We start from the raw sequence: 17701 nt of genomic DNA on the forward strand, positions 1-17701 counted from the left end.
ATGGGTACACATGGAATCATTGGAAGCTACTTTAGAGTAGAGATAGTACATATAGAAGTTTGCAAAAAAAAGTTTAAAAATACATTTTAAACTGAATAAATATTGAACTAAAAAGAAAAAAGTTGATAATGTAGGGTTTCCAGTTTTGCAGAGAATGGAAAGTTTTAATTAGGATAGAATGGAATATGCTTTTATTCAGGATCACTAAAAGATACATATATATATATAGATACATATATACACACATATATTATATATATAAATATTATATGTATAATATATATACACACTATATATATATAAAGTCAGACATTTATTACTGAAAGTTCCTGTATTCTACAAAGACAATAAAATCTAGAATTTGGAAATACAGTTTTGGTAGAATTACCCAAGTATGTAACTTGGTTGCTATCCTTTGAATAGAACATTAAGAACTTCTGATAAGTGACTTAATTTGCCAACAAAGAAACATTAACCAAAAAGGCAGATAAGTGTATCAATTTTGATTAACATGTGTGCATTACCCTAGATTTAAAAAAACTACACCACCAACAATGCCGTTTTTAAGCAGTTCTAGTCATCTCTGGAGAAGGCAATGGAATCCCACTCCAGTACTCTTGCCTGGAAAATCCCATGGACAGAGGAGCCTGGTAGGCTGCAGCCCATGGGGTCGCTAAGAGTCGGACACGACTAAGCAACTTCACTTTCACTTTTCACTTTCATGCATTGGAGAAGGAAATGGCAACCTACTCCAGTGTTCTTGCCTGGAGAATCCCAGGGATGGGGGAGCCTGGTGGGCTACCGTCTATGGGGTTGCACAAAGTCGGACACGACTGAAGCGACTTAGCAGCAGCAGCAGTCATCTCTAGTCATCTAATGACGAGGACTACAATGACTTCAAAGTGATTACTTCAAGTGATTATTTCAAACTGAATTATGAGGTCAAGAAGATCACTGGTCATGTTTTTAGTGTTTTAATGTGACTGTCTTATCAAATAGCTTGCAGTAGCTTTAAATCTAAATATTTGAACTGTCATGAAAAAAATGTGAGACTCTGAAGTAAACAAAAATGATTTCTGGATATCCTATCTAATGAACTCTATGTTATTTAACATGACCTTGGAACAAGCCATTATCACGTTTCAGTTAGATTACAGCAACAGCCTCCCAGCTGGTCTCTCCGTTTTTCTCTTAGAGTAACCAGAATGATAAAAGCTACATTTTAAAGGGACCATGGCATTCCTATGCTCTAAAACCTCCAGTAAAATATGTCTATACTTTTCTTATTTTTAATTGTTCTAAAAATAATGGACAGTTTAGGGAGCAGTTGTCTCAGGATTACCTGAGATGCTGTCTCCCAGGCTTGAACTCCTAAAATTTTCCACCCAAATAAAACACAACTCTTAACATTTAGGTTGTGGATATATTTTTCTAGTTGGCACTTAAGGCTCCAAAATCACTGCAGATGGTGACTGTAGCTATGAAATTAAAAGACGCTTGCTCCTTGGAAGAAAAGCTATGACCAACCTAGATAGCATATTAAAAAGCAGAGACATTACTTTGCCAACAAAGGTCCATCTAGTCAAAGCTACGATTTTTCCACTAGTTATGTATGGATGTGAGAATTGGGCTATAAAGAAAACTGAGCCCCGAAAAATTGATGCTTTTGAACCATGGTGTTGGAGAAGACTATTGAGAGTGCCTTGGACTTCAGGGAGATCCAACCAGTCCATCCTAAAGGCAATCAGTCCTGAATATTCATTGGAAGGATTGATGTTGAGCTGAAACTCCAATACTTTGGCCACCTGATGCGAAGAACTGATTCATTTGAAAAGGCCCTGATGCTGGGAAAGATTGAAGGCAGGAAGAGAAGGGGACGACAGAAGATGAGATGGTTGGATGGCGTCACTGGCTCAATGGACATGAGTTTGAGTAGGCTCCAGGAGTTAGTGATGGACAGAAAGGCCTGGTGTGCTGCAGTCCATGGGGTCTGAAAGAGTTGGATATGACTGAGCAACTAAAATGAACTGAACTGAACGGAACTAAATTTCTTTGCATTGTTCATTTAAGAAGGGCTTGTTATCTCTCCTTGGTGTTCTCTGAAAGTCTGCCTTCAGTTGGGTATATCTTTCCCTTTCTCCTTTGTCTATAGCTTCTCTTCTTTCCTCAGCTATTTGTATAGTCTCCTCAGACAACTCTTTAAAAAACGTCGTCACCAAAGACAAAGACTGAAACGCTGTTCGGATTGAGGGAGAGCCATGACCACTAAATGCTACACATAATCCTGGAACAAATGAAAAAAAAAAATTTCCCTCTGCAAATAATAATAAAAAATAAATAAATAAAATAAAATATTAAAAAAAATTTATTTATTTACTTGGCTGCTCTGGGTCTTAGTTGCAGCATGTGAACTCTAAATTGTGGCACATAGATCTCATTCCCTGCCTAGGAATCAAACCCAGGCCCCCTACATTGGGAGTGTGGAATCTTGGCCACTGGGCCACCAGGGAAGTCCCTTGTTGACACTTAAGGTTCCAATTCTCACCAATATGGATCAATTTGTACCACAGAAGGACAATGAATGTGAAAAAGAAGAACTGCAGAAAGAACCTGAGGACAATGAACATGAAAAAGAACTGCAGAAAAACTTGAGGACAGTGAACATGAAAAAGAAGAACTGCAGAAGAAACTTGGTTTTATCCTACACATAGGGTAGGGTAATAGCTTAATACTCAAAACAGAATTAAGACAGAACTCTAAACAGAAATTTAGAGCTATTTCTTTGTAAAGCTGCTCCTCACTGTTATTTCCTATAAAACCCATCTGCCTACACCCAGAGAAACTGATCTTATTCCTTTCAATTGAAGGATACCATCAGGTTTTCCTGGTATCACTTTTCTTGAAACTTAAGTCTGCAACTGTCTCAAGGCAGAATGCCAAGATCATCAGGGGACTCAATTTGTCTCTTTCTACTTAGGAAAACACATTCTAAAAAGGATTCTGAAAATGACATTTTACATTTATTTCAATAATTTGAAAATTATTTCAGAAAAGAGGTACAGAGAGCTTACTATAAATTGTTAATTTCATTTTTTATAAAGAAAGATTATAGTTAGGAGTGCATGGTAACTGTTAAAGAATTTTTTTCCAAAGTTAAAAAAGAATATTTGACTAATAGTCTTTGAGAAGAATAGTTCATATATCACACTGATTCCCTCTTTTATTGAGAAGCTCTCTTGAAGTCATGTAAGAATCTGTGAAAGAGAAATAATGCATAATTCAGGGAGAAGGGAGGGAAGAGAAGGGCAGTAAAAAAGAAAGAAGAGGAACAAAACAGAGAAAACCAGTAGGAAATGCTGGCAACTGTGGAGAAGGAGGAACAGTGAGGGGGAAAAGGAGAAAAGAAGAGAAGAGGAGTAAGAAGAAGAAATGGAGGAAACAATGCTACTTCATTTCTAAGATTGTGAATAAGGCTTGTCCAGAACTTTCATTACACTTGTGTTGAAGCTTGTATTATCAAAAAAGGAGAAAATCATTTATTCTCATGCATAAATGACATGAGAAACAAACAAATGGTAAATGAAAATATTTAGAAATAACCATGGTAAAAAGTTTAAAACAGTAGGATGACTATAAAAAAGAAAAATAAAAACTTTTTCTTCCATAGCTTTCTTTAAAACTGAAATAAAGGGCTTCCCTGGTGGTCCAGTCGTTAAGAATCTGTCTTGCAACCATGCAGAGGACACCAGTTTGATTCCTGGACCAGGAAGATCCCACATGCCGCAAGGCAACTGAGCTCGTGTGCCTAGTGTATGTGCTCTGCAACAAGAGAAACACCTGCAATGAGAAGTCCTGACGCTGCAACTAGAGAGTAGCCCCCGCTCACCAGAACTGGAGAAAGCCCTTGTGTAGCAACAAAGACGTAGTGCAGCCAAAAATAAATAAATATTTTTTAAAACTTAAAAAAATGAAATAAAGAGTATAGTTATTCAACACTGAGATCACACTCTTAAGTACCTCCATTTTTTCCCACTGAAGGATATTTTACATATTCCTTTTATTTTACGTTTCTCTAATAATGAAGGATGTTGAGTTCCTCACTTACTTGTACTGTGAATGCTTCATATCCACTGCTTCTTTTTATTGGACTTTTGGATTCTCTTTGCTGATTAGCAGTGTATATAAGTCATAGAAATAAGGCCTTTATATGTGATATTATGTACAAACGATCAAAACATATCTAGAATTTGTTCCCTTCTCTCCACCTCTTCCCATGATAATGGACTTACTGGACAATATTTCTCTCCTGAGTGACTACAATAATCTTGCAACCTTATTTCTTGTTTCTGCTGAAAAGATACTAGATGCCCAGAAGTGTTTCTGTGGTTAGGGGATTAACAGCAGACAACTCTTGTAGAGGGACAACTTCTGATAAATTGAATGTGTTCTTGAATGTCTATTAAAATCCTTGAGAAAAAGAAAAAAATAACTGACAGTTTAATAATGTAAACAATGCATTAGGTGTTTGTAGCATATATAATGGAGAAGGCAATGGCAACCCACTCCAGTACTCTTGCCTGGAAAATCCCATGGGCGGAGGAGCCTGGTAGGCTACAGTCCATGGGATTGCAAAGAGTCGGACACTACTGAAGCGACTTAGCAGCAACAGCAGCAGCAGCGGCATATATAATAGTAAAACATATAGCAATGACACAAGGATAGGAAGGAAGATTTGAGAATATGATGTTATTAGGTCCTTATAAACTACAAGCCATGTGGTACAGTACTATTATAAAGTGAAAGTGAAAGTCACTCAGTTGTGTCTGACTCTTTGTGATCCCATGGACTATACAGTCCATGGAATTCTCCAGGCCAGAATACTGGGGTGAGTAGCCTTTCCCTTCTCCAGGGGATCTTCCCAACCCAGGGATCAAACCCAGGTCTCCCGTATTGCAGGTGGATTCTTTCAGCTGAGTCACAAGGGAAGCCCAAGAATACTGGATAAATTATTTAAATATGTATACTGTAAAACCAAAGGTGACCATTAAAGAAGACTTAGGGAAAGAAGTATAAATAAATCAATCAATAGGTTTTATTAAAAAATACCCAATTTAACAGAAAAAGAGTTAACAAAAAAACAGAGAACAAGTGGAACAGAAAGCAGCTAGCAAGATGTAGATGTTAATCCAACTATAACAATCTCTTTCAATATGAATGGTGTAAACACAGCAGTTAAAAGACAGAGACTGTCAGATTGGATTGAAAAGCAAGAACAAACTATACGCTGTCTACAAAAAATTCATTTTAGATACACAGATTTTGATAGTTAAAAGAAAATGGATAAAAATATATGATGAGCAAACAAAAGCTGCAGTAGATGTATTTCAGACGAAGCAGATTTCAGAACAAGGAAGATTATCAGAGACAAAGAGGGACATTACATAATGATAAAGGATTCTTTAAGAAGATGTAATTCTAGATGTGTATGCACCTAAAAACAGAGTTTCAAAATTCATAAGGCAAAATCTGATAGGATTTGAAAAAATAAATAGACAAATGCACAATTATAGTTGAAGACTTTGACACTCTTCTCTCTTTAATTTATAGAACAAATAAGCAGAAAATCAGTAAGGATACAGATGACCTGAATAGCACCATTAACCAAACCAATCTAGTGGACATTTACATAACATTTCATGAAACGAAAGCAGATCATACATTCTTCTCACATGCACACAGACTAGGAAGAACCTTAACTTTTTAAAGAAAATAGAAATCATACAACGTGCATTTTCAGACCATAAGATCATTAATCTAGAAATCAGTAATAGCAACATATCTGGACAATCTCTCAAATATTTGGAAAATAAACATTATACTTCTAAATAATCCATGGATCAAATGGAAAGTCTCAAGGGAAACTACTACATCAGGGGTCAGCACACATTTTCTGTAAAGTGCCAGATGGGAAACATTTTAGGCTTAGTGTCTAAATACAATGTTTGCCACAACTAATCATCTCTGCAGCAGAGATGTAGCAGCAAAACGTAATAAATAAACAAGTGTGGTTGTGCTCTGATAAAACTTCATTTACAAAATATACAGTAGGCCATACTTTGCCAAACCCTGAGTTAAATGAAAATAAATCATATCAAAATTGGCAGGATGCAACTACAGCAGCACTTAAAGGAAAATTTCTAACACAAAATACATATACAGTCAATCTTCATTATTTGCAGGTTCCTTATTTGCTAATTGCTTACTTGGTAAAATTTATTTTACCAAACAGGCAAAATATTTTACCTAATATCAATACTTGCACTTTTTTCATGGTCATTCATGGACATATACAAAGTGGCAAAAAATATGAGCTGCCTCACATCCATGCTCCAAGGTAAATTTGAACAAAGTGATGCTCTGCCTTCTTGTTTAAGCATTCATTCTGTAAACAAGTGGCTTTTTCACAGTCCATTTAGTACCACATTTTTATACATTTTGTTGGTAATATTGGTATTTAAAATGGCCTTCAAATGTAGTGCTCAAGTACGGTCTAATGTTCTTAAGCTTAGGAAATCTGTGAAGTGCCTTACAGAGAAAATATCTGTTATTAACAGATAAGCTTCATTCAGGTACAAGTTATAGTGCTGTTGGCTGTGAGTTCAATGTTAATGAATCAAAAAAATATACTAAATGAGGGTTTTAAACAGAAACACACATACAACAAGGTTATACTGATTGGTTGAAAGAAATGCTGTGACCAGAGACTTACAGGAACCTAGCCCTACATTTCTCCTAGGAGTAGCAGTACAGTACTCACTGATTCAATATTCACAGCAACTTTATAGAACATATTTACTGTGAATAACGAGAATTACTCTATTAGAAAAGATGAAACCAGTAATGCAAACTAAAACCTTAAGAAACTAGAGAAAGAAGAGCAAATCAAACCTAAAGCAAATAAAAAGTAAATAAGCATTGAGCAGAAACCAATGAAACTTAAAAGAGAAATAGAGAAAATCAATAAAACAAGGAGTTCTTTCTTTGAAATTATCAACGAAAGTGATAAACTCTATCAAGGCCAATGGAGAGGGAGAAGCCTCAAATCACCAATAGGAGTATAAGGACATCGCTACTGATTCTGCATACATTAATAAGAATAAGGAAATACTATAAATTCTACACCTATATATTTGATAACTCAGATGAAATGAAATAATTCCCCCAAAGACAAAAACTATCAAAACTCACCCAAGATGAAAAATATATCTTGAAGAGCTCTATATGTAATATATAAATAAATTAATTAAATGTATAGCTACAAATCTTCCCCTCAAGTCTTCAGGCCCAGATGGTTTTGCTGGCAAATTCGACCAGACATTTAAGGAAAAAAATGATACTAATTCTCTATAATCTCTCCAAGATGACAGAAGATGAAGGATACTTCTCAAATCATTTTATGAGGCCAGCATTACCCTAATATCAAAGCAAGACAAAGATACTACAAGAAAAGAAAATGACAGACACAATATGCTTCATGAACAAAAATGTAAAAATTTTCAATTAGCAAATTGGATCCAGCAATATATGAAAGGGATAAAACATCATGATCAAGGGCATACATCTCAGGAATATACGGCTGGTAAGACATTCAAAATTAACAAAAGTCACTGACCAGATTAAATGACTCAATAATTAAAAAAAAATATGGTCATTTCAATAAATGCAGAAAAAGAATTTAGCAAAATTCAATATCCATGCGTGATAAAAACTTAACAAACCAGGAATAGAATGAAACTCCCTCAGTCTAATAAAAGGTATATATGAAAAAAATCTGTAACTAACATCATTCCTAATGGTGAGACTGAACACATTTTATCCTGAGATCAGAAACATGGCAGAGATGTCCTCTTTTCACTAGTCTACACAACAAGACCTAGCCAACACAATAATGCCAAAAAAGGAAATAAAAGGCATGTCAAAGAGACAGAGGAATTAACCTAAAAGAGCTCCCAAAGAGTAAAATTGGAACAATTTGACAGTATTGGACTATAACCCAAAGAATAAAATACATATCTGTGAGCCCCTACTGACAGACATAAATGACTGAATAAATAAATGGGAGAGAAGGGACAAATCTTTCATATAGAATTCCAAATAATCTATGTAGATACTCCTTTCTCTAGGAGGTGATGCTTAATTCCTTCTTCTTGAGTGTAGACTGTTCTTAGAGATTCAACTTCCAAAAAAAAATAGAAAGAACTTCCAAAGAGTATAGAAAGGGGGAAAAAGGAACTTTACAGTGTTTAAGAAACCTGGCAGATACCACCTGAACCAAGTCACTAAGGGCAACATCACCAGTGTTAAGTTATGTTGCTATCACGTGCCCTACGGTGTGGTGTGATGGGATGTGATGTGATGAGAAAGGCACTTCACCTCTCCTCCAAAACTCAAAACCCCAGTATAACCAGAGAAAACACTAAGACACACACAAATCGAGGGACATTCTACAATAATTTACCAGTACTGTTCAAATATTTCAAGGTTATGAAAAACAAGGAAAGACTAAGGAACTGTTATAGATTAGAAGAGATTAAGGAGATATGGTGACTAAGTGCAATGTGGGATCTTGGATTAAATTCTGGAACAGAAAAAGGACATAAGTGAAAAAAAACCCAGTGAAATCTGAATAAGGTTTATAGTTTGAATAAAGAGTATTTTACCAATGTAAAGTTTTGACAAATGTACCATGCTTATGTCAACATAAGAGGAACGTAAGTAGTAAAACTCTCTGTACTACCTTTGTAACTTTTCTGAAAGTCTAAAATTATTCCAATATAAGTTTATTTAAAAAAATAGAAATGTCTAGTAGATTTTCATCTCAGTCAAACTAGAAGCCAAAGTCTCTACAGTGGCTCACATGGCCCTATATTATCTGATTCTTCCTTTACTACTTCTCATATCTCATCTATGTTTGCTGAATAAATGAATGAATGATCCTTTAAAACAAAGGAACCCAAATCTGACTAATCATCAGAACCATATGGGGAACTTTGTAAAATGCAGATGCCAAGGGAATATCTCAGAGATATTTGAATCAGTCCTGAAGTGGGAGTTGGAAATTTAAATCTTTAATAGTACCCCAGGCAGTTCTGAGAATCAGTCATTCGAAAGATTCTCAGGATGAAAAAACACAATGAATTCCCTCATTAAGCTGTCAAATAGCTTCATTAATAGAAAGGAAATAACTGTGACTACTTTAAATGATGATGAAAATTTAGAGACTCTAAAATAAAAACTATTTGAAATAAAAGCAAATTTTCCAAAGGGTAAGTCCACTCCCCTCCCCTCTCAGAACAGTGGTTTGCAACTGGGGGCAATTTAGCCCCCGAAGGGGCATTTGGCAATGTCTGGAAACGTTTTTGGTTGCCATAATTGGGGCAGTGTGCTACTGGCATCTAGTCAGTAGAGGCCAAGGATGTTGCTAAACATCCTATAATGTACACAACAACCCATCACAGCAAAGAATTATCTAAAAATATCAAATACTGGTGAGGTTGAAAAACTCTCCTTAGAATGTCTGATGGCCACTTTTACATAAAGACCCAATGCCTCCAATACCTACAGGAATATCTCCACGGACAGCCTGTTCATTATTCCATGTCAATCAATGCACTACTGGCAGCTTAAAACTTTTGCCCAACTTTTATTTTGAAAAATTCCAGATATTATAGAAAAGTTGGAAGAATGACAAACATCCATTTGCTCTTCGCTTGCATTCATGTTAAGTCGCTTCAGTCATGTCCAACTCTTTGCAACCCTATGGACCACAGCCTACCAGGCTCCTCTGTCCGTGGGATTCTCAAGGAAAGAATACTGGAGTGGGTTGCCATGCCCTCCTCCAGGGGATCTTCCTGACCCAGGGTAGAACTCACGTCTCTTACCTCTCCTGAATTGGCAGGCAAGTTCTTTATCACTATCACCACGTGGGAAGCCCTTGCTCTTCACCTATACCCATCAAATGCTAACATTTGGCCACATTTGCTTTGCCACACACTATACACATACACACACATGCACACAGACATGCACAAACACACACTTTGCATTGCTGAGCCATTTGAAAATAGTAGATATCATAACACTTCAGCATGCATCTCCTATATAAATGACCACAATACTATTATCATACTTAAGGCTACAACAATAATTCCATAATATCATCTTCAAAATTCCCCAGTTGTCCCCAAAATGACTTTTAAAACTTTAGAGTTCACCCCACCCTAATCCAAAATCCAATTAAGGTTCATTCCTTTCATTTAGTTGTTCCGTTCAGTTCAGTTGCTCAGTCGTGTCCGATTCTTTGCGACCCCATGAATCACAGCACGCCAGCTCTCCCTGTCCATCACCAACTCCCAGAGTTCACTCAAACTCATGTCCATCGAGTTGGTGATGCCATCCAGCCATCTTATCCTCTGTCGTCCCCTTCTCCTCCTGCCCCCAATCCTTCCCAGCATCAGAGTCTTTTCCAATGAGTCAACTCTTTGCATCAGGTGGCCAAAGTATTGGAGTTTCAGCTTTAGCATCAGTCCTTCCAATGAACACCCAGGACTGATCTCCTTTAGGATGGACTGGTTGGATCTCCTTGCAGTCCAGGGGACTCTCAAAGAGTCTTCTCCAACACCACAGTTCAAAAACATCAATTCTTCAGCGCTCAGCTTTCTTCACAGTCCAACTCTCACAACCATACGTGACTACTGGAAAAACCATAGCCTTGACTAGATGGACCTTTGTTGGCAAAGTAATATCTCTGCTTTTCAATATGCTATCTAGGTTGGTCATAACTTTCCTTCCAAGGAGTAAGCGTCTTTTAAATACATGGCTGCAATCACCATCTGCAGTGATTTTGGAGCCCAAAAAAATAAAATCTGACACTGTTTCCACTGTTTCCCCATCTATCTGCCATGAAGTGATGGGACCAGCTGCCATGATCTTCGTTTTCTGAATGTTGAGCTTTAAGTCAACTTTTTCACTCTGCTCTTTCACTTTCATCAAGAAGCCCTTCAGTTCCTCTTCCCTTTCTGCCATAAGGGTGGTGTCATCTGCATATCTGAGGTTATTGATATTTCTCCCGGCAATCTTGATTCCAGCTTGTGCTTCATCCAGCCCAGCGTTTCTCATGATGTACTCTGCATATAAGTTAAATAAGCAAGGTGACAATATACAGCCTTGATGTACTCCTTTTCCTATTTGGAACCCGTCTGTTGTTCCATGTCCAGTTCTAATTGTTGCTTCCTTACCTGCATATAGGTTTCGTTTAATCCAGAACAGTCCCCCATTGTTTTTATCCAAGGGTGTTGTCTGCAGAGTCCTTGCCAATTGCCTTGTAAAATGTCTTCCATTTTTGATTTGTCTCATTGTTCCCTCATGGTGTCATTTAACATGTCTCCAGATTTCCTTTATTCTCTATAAACTAGAAGCTAAATCTTGGCTCAATTAGATTCAGGCAAAATATTTTTGGCAAGAATACTTCACACATGATGTTGTATATTATTACCATCACATCAGGAGAAATACAATGCCAGGTTGCTCTGCCATCACTGATGCTAAGTACCCTGATGTAAAGGCACACTTTCCATTTGAATTAGAATGTGTGTATCCTACTTCTCATCAACTTTTACCCCAATAGTTTTAGCATTCATTGATAACCTTTGAGTTAATTATTACATCAGGGTTTGGAAAATAGTGATTTCTGAAGTCTATCATTCCTTCTATGTTTATTAGCCCACAGTATTCTGTAAAGAACAGAAGAGCTTTCCTTATTCCCTCTCTCCCTGCCCACCCTTTTGTTTGATGCTTGTGTGTGTGTGTGTTATTCGCTCAGTTGTGTCTGACTTTTTGTGACCCCATGGGCTGTAGCCCGCCAGGCTCCTCTGTCCATGGAATTCTCCAGGCAAGAATACTGGAGTTGCCATTCCCTTCTCCAGGTGCTTAATGCACATTTATTAACTGAATATATTGAATACTATTGATTTTACAAATTAGATAAAAAGCATGGGCTGATGAATTTTATAGAGATATTCCTCAGATTATAAAAACAAATTTTAAACAGATGATTTGTTTGTGATCACCTAGATGAGAAACTGATTATTACTGTGAGACCATTTGGGGTCCTGGAGAACTGGTCATTTCAAGCTAATGGAAGAGTGCTTTCCTGGTGGCTCACATGGTAAAGAATCTGCCTGCAATGCAGGAGACCCAGGTTCAATCCCTGACTTGGAAAGATCCCCTGGAGAAGGGAATGGCAACCCACTCCAGTGTTCTTGCCTGGAGAATTCCATGGAGAGAGGAGCCTGGTGGGTTACAGTCCATGGGGTCACAAAGAGTTGGACACGACTGAGTGACTAACACATACATAGGAAGCTTCTGGATCATGGGAATATCTAGCAGTCATTCATGATATCCGTGAGGACCATACAGTTAGATAGATTCCAAGATGACTGGGTATGCTGGTCTATGGTTCCAGTGCCAATTTCCTCTCTCCTCTTTTTTATTACCACTATGGATGCATGGATTTCTGATGTTGTTAAATCAATTCCCTTCATTATTGTGGTTTTTTTTGGGGGGGGGGCCACACCACGTGGCATGTGGGATCTTAGTTTCCTAAACAGGGATTGAACCTATACTCCCTACTTCATCATGCTTTTGATGCTCAAATTGTCCCAAATTTGACCAGTGGAAATTCCTTGAGATTCCTTTAAACTGACTCCTGTGACCTTTTGACATGGCCTCATTAGTCTCTGACTACTTCCTATGGACATCTCTGATTTTAAAAGCTGTTTATATATTGCTTTGCTGAAATTCTTAAAACATCTGTCCATTAGTTTGAGTTCTACTTTTTGCAGGAACAGAACACTTCTTCCATGTGGAATGTTATGTGACTTAAAAACACATACTATGGTTGTGTTAGAGCAATTCTATGAAACCACTTCACTAACATTACACAAGCATATAAATCATTAATTTAGGTCTATTCATATGCCCACTTCATCCCTAATCCTCACACTTTTATATGTCTATTACACTTATTATTTGATTGAATTTTCTTAAAGCTGCTAAGGGTTTAAAGATTTATTTTCCAGGTTCCATCAGAATGTTCCTGTATCAATAAGGCTGCATCAAAGGAGCCAGGTCATAATTTCCTATATATAATCTAGGATAGATTCATACACTGGTTAGAGACAGTCTATGGTACTACCAGAGGAATCACAAAAGTATATAAAATATATTGTATTAATACTTAAGGACTGAATCACACCCAGCATTAGTTATTAAGATTATCCTAACAATCCTCCAATATTTTCCTATAGCTTTTTGCAGTTTATTTTAACTTATTTATACATAAAGAGCATATGAATGCAGATGTGCCCCCTTTCCAGGATATATCCAATCATCATTATGTATTATTATATATTTTGCTCAGGCCAGTCAAGAAAAGCCTGATGAGCCTTCAGCAAACAACATCCCTGCTCTGACGGATGAACTCTGTCTTCTAGAATCAGGACACCTTCAAATACATGGAGACAAACAGCAACACTTCAGAAGTACACATGAACTCTAGTTCCTCTGTTTGTAGACATATTTCCAGCATCTGAAATTTACTGGTGGCATTTGCCCACTGGGGAAAACAATTCTAATTATGCATAGAAACTTAATCAATCATGTTAAGTACACAGAATGGTATGCCCTTTGATTTATATTTCTTATTTCTTTTCCAGTACTGTCAAAGCACACTCACTGAAGGCAGAAAGAATCCTTATCAAGTCCTTTATAACTGGCAGGGAGAAGGAAATGATCACTCACTATAGTATAATAATACAACAATAATAAAATAATAATTAAAGATGATAAAATACATAATAATAAAATGTGACTTTCAAGAAATAAGATGATAGAACAGGGGAAGGAAAAAACCTAATGCGTAGTGTCTAGTTGCAGGGTGGGGGTTGCAGATCAGTGGTAAAGCATGTGCTTTACATGTATGAGGTCCCTTCCATTTGTCTTTGGGGCTTCCCTGGTGGCTTAGATGGTAAAGAATCTGTCTGCAATGTGGAAGACCCAGGTTCGATCCTTGGGTAGGGAAGACCCCTGGAGAAGGGAATGGCAACCCATTCCAGTATTCTTGCCTGGAGAATTCCATGGACAGAGGAGCCTGGCAGGCCATAGTCCATGGGGTCAAAGAGACATGACTTAGCGACTAACACTTTCACCTTTCACTTCACTAATGTCTAGTTAATTATATATGGCATTTTGAATGATGTGAAATTTTGACATTTCTGAATGGTAACAGGAAAAACATAAAACAAATGACAAAGAGAAGACAATGTAAGAGAAATACTAAAGGCAAGAGTAAGTCAAATCAGCAGTTTAAAAGAATAACCACAAAAAATATACCAATCATCCAGAAGGTACCTTTGTTCAAAAGAGGAAGGAAGTCAGGTGCTTTTTCATGAAAAACCCTTTGAGCATCTTCGGCTTTCATTGACACCTCCTTTGTCTGAACTAGGAAAAAGCCTTTAGCAACCATCTGTGGGAAATAAAATTTCATTCAGATTTTAAAATGACCTGAGGCTAAAACAATGTTTTCCTATTCTACAATTTTTCTATATAAAATGCAACACAGCACTCTGATTTTCATTTTAGTTAGAACTGTAATTCAGGGTGTTTACTGTAACAAGTTTTCACATACACAAGATTCTTCCTTCCAGATGCATGGTTCTGGTTAAGAATGAGTACTGCTATGCTTACTGTTACAATTAAGAGCCAAAGAAACATAAATTAGCCCTCAAAATTTTAAGCATTATTTAAAATTTTTTTTGACTGAAACTAACAAATATAAGCTTTAGTTTGGTGATAGCGCAAATGTCCAATGAGAGGAGAATGGTTAAGTAAATTATGGTATGTTCACATGATAAAATACCATAGTTCATTAAATATAACAAATAATAATGGGGGAAGCTTATATAATAATGTTAATTTTAAAAACCATGATTCAAATTGACATAGTCTAGCACAACAATGATAGATTATGCTTATGGAGCACTTACTATGTGCCAGGCAGTTTTATGTATTCTATATGTATAACATGTTTAACCCTCTTACAAGACAGATACTATTATTACTCTCATTTGACAGACGAGAAATTAAAGCACAGAGTGGGTAAGACATCTGCCCGTGATCACACAACTATTAAGTGACAGAGCTGTGATTTGAATCCAAGTAATCTGACTGCTGTTGTTCAGTTGCTAAGTCATAACCATGTTTGCAAGCCCATGGACTGCAGCACGCCAGGCTTCCTTGTCCTTAACTATCTCCCTGGGTTTGCTCAAATGTGATTACAGACTAAATAAATTTAAAACTATTCCTACAAAGATAATTCAAGGTACAGCATAAAAAGCTTATTTCTACTCTATTTCTATAGTTCTTTACAGTAAGTACATATTTTTTTTAAACATGCAAACACAATTTATTGTGTGATAATAATTTTCATCCATCTTGGGCAAATATTTAGGAATAGGACTGTTCAGTCATATATAAAATGAGTACACATTAATTTTTAAGATAATTATGAAAAAAGTTTTTTAAAATGCAAAATTATGGAGAGAGTAACATGGAAACTTACATTACCATATGTAAAATAGATAGTCAATGGGAATTTGCTGTATGTCTTAGGAAACTCAAATGGGGTTCTGTATCAACTTACTGGGGTGGGATGGGGAGGGAGATGGGAGGAAGGTTCAAAAGGGAGGGGATATATGTATACCTATGGCTGATTCTCATTGAGGTTTGACAGAAAACAACAAAATTCTGTAAAGCAATTATCCTTCAATTAAAAATAAATAGATTTTTAAAAAATGCAAAGTGACTCAGCCAATTAAAGCCTATTGAAATTTTTAATCATAAAAGTAACAAATAAGCTCAATATAGAATATTAAGAAAAAAACAGAAACAAAGAAATATTGACCAAACTGCCACTACTCAAGGATGTCACTGCTATAATAGGTACACCTTCTTTTCTGGGCCATGCCACATGGCCTGTGGGATCTTAAAAGTTCCCTAACCAGGGATCAAACCCATGCCCCCTGAAGTGGAAACTCAAGAGTCTTAACCACTGGACCACTTCATCAGGGAAGTCCTGGTATACTTCCTTTTACCCTTCCAGTTTTTGTTCCATTACAGAAATAATACAGGTTTTATGTAAAATCCATAGAACTAAAAACAAAAAAAGAAAACCCTGATCTTAATCCACTTCCTAAGAAGAACCACAACTATTAACATTTTAGCATATATAACTTTCCAGACTTATCTACTTAAAAAAATCAGATACATAATATTCTACAAATTTTCACTTAGTTGTAAACATTTTCCAACTATTCTACTATAAAATCAGTTTTAATGTTTGATAGTATTTCATTCTATGGCTACATTATCCCATACTATTTCATCAAATTGGATTCAAACTCAAATCCTTTTTCAGAGCCCTCAAGGCTGCCTCAGAAATAAAAAGAAACACCCATTAAAAAAGTAGAAGAAAATTACATAAACATCACTGCCAGACGATGACTGCAAAGTTACTTAAAATATCAGAAACAATCCGACATCTGTTTCTAATTCCCTAGACTGCTCATTACCTCTCATTTTATAGTCAGACACATAAACTGACAAAAAATAAGATGATTAATTCAAAATACCATTACCTAAAAACAAATAATGAACTATGAAACTAGTATATCTAGTTTGATGTTTCACTGCAGACATGTGAAGAAACTGTTTCATGAAAATTCTACTTTTAAAGACTTGAAAGTAGCAGTAACTACCCAACTTAAATTATCCAATACTTTACTTCCCAGATGGTGCAGTCGTAAAGAACTCGCCTGCCAATGCAGAAGTAGGAGACGTGGGTTCGATCCCTGGGTTGGAAGATCCCCTAGAGGAATAAATGGCAACCCACTCCAGTGTTCTTGTCTGGACAATTTCATGGACAGAGGAGTCTGGTGGGTTACAGTCTATGGGTCACAAAGAGTCGGACATGACTGAGCACGTATGCACGTGGTTACTTCCAAACAACTCAAACTACTTTTACTTTAATTTATCCTATGCATATCTGTGATGCAGTTAAGAGCCAGCAGGAAATCTGATTTTTAGATGAGAAAATTGAGGCTCCAGTGACGCCATCCAACCATCTTGGATGACAGAGGATGAGATGGTTGGATGGCATCACTGACTCAATGGACATGAATTTGAGCAAACTCTGGGAGATGGTGAAGGACAGGGAAGTCTGGTGTGCTGCAGTCCATGGGGTCCCAAAGAGTTGGACATGACTGAGCGACTGAACAATGAGAATTTCTCTTGACTCCTATGGAATGTGTTTTCTGGTTTACCCAGTTTTTCTAGACTTCCTACTCTCTCCAAGTTTTATACTTTCTATCTCAAAAAACTATTACAATAGCTTTAATTTATAAAAACAGTATGAAAAAAATTCTGTGTTACTCCTACGGTTTAACAAAACCAGAGATAGCAATCACAGTTTTAGTCTAAGCTGTTTTAAGACATTTGTGTTATGATATGGAAAGACTCATTTTATTTTTTCCGTCTCAGCACTAACTAGCTTCTACACATATTTTCCAGGGAACTCTAGCTTCAT

General features: G+C 36.6%; 1 protein-coding gene across 2 annotated transcripts in view; it reads right to left on the minus strand.

Moving 5' to 3' along the window:
- Positions 1 to 17701, minus strand: part of RP2 (RP2 activator of ARL3 GTPase) — a 46393-nt gene that overhangs the window by 7618 nt on the left and 21074 nt on the right. For both annotated transcript variants that reach the window (XM_086386506.1, XM_086386507.1), the window contains exon 3: positions 14470 to 14584. In XM_086386506.1, coding sequence (XP_086242632.1) covers positions 14470 to 14584 — 115 coding nt within the window. The remainder of the gene's footprint in view (positions 1 to 14469; positions 14585 to 17701) is intronic.

The sequence above is a fragment of the Bos grunniens genome, chromosome X, assembly GCF_055505025.1.
Source record: "Bos grunniens cultivar Pamir isolate PY7600 chromosome X, Bosgru_T2T1.0, whole genome shotgun sequence".
Taxonomy (NCBI): Eukaryota; Metazoa; Chordata; class Mammalia; order Artiodactyla; family Bovidae; genus Bos; species Bos grunniens.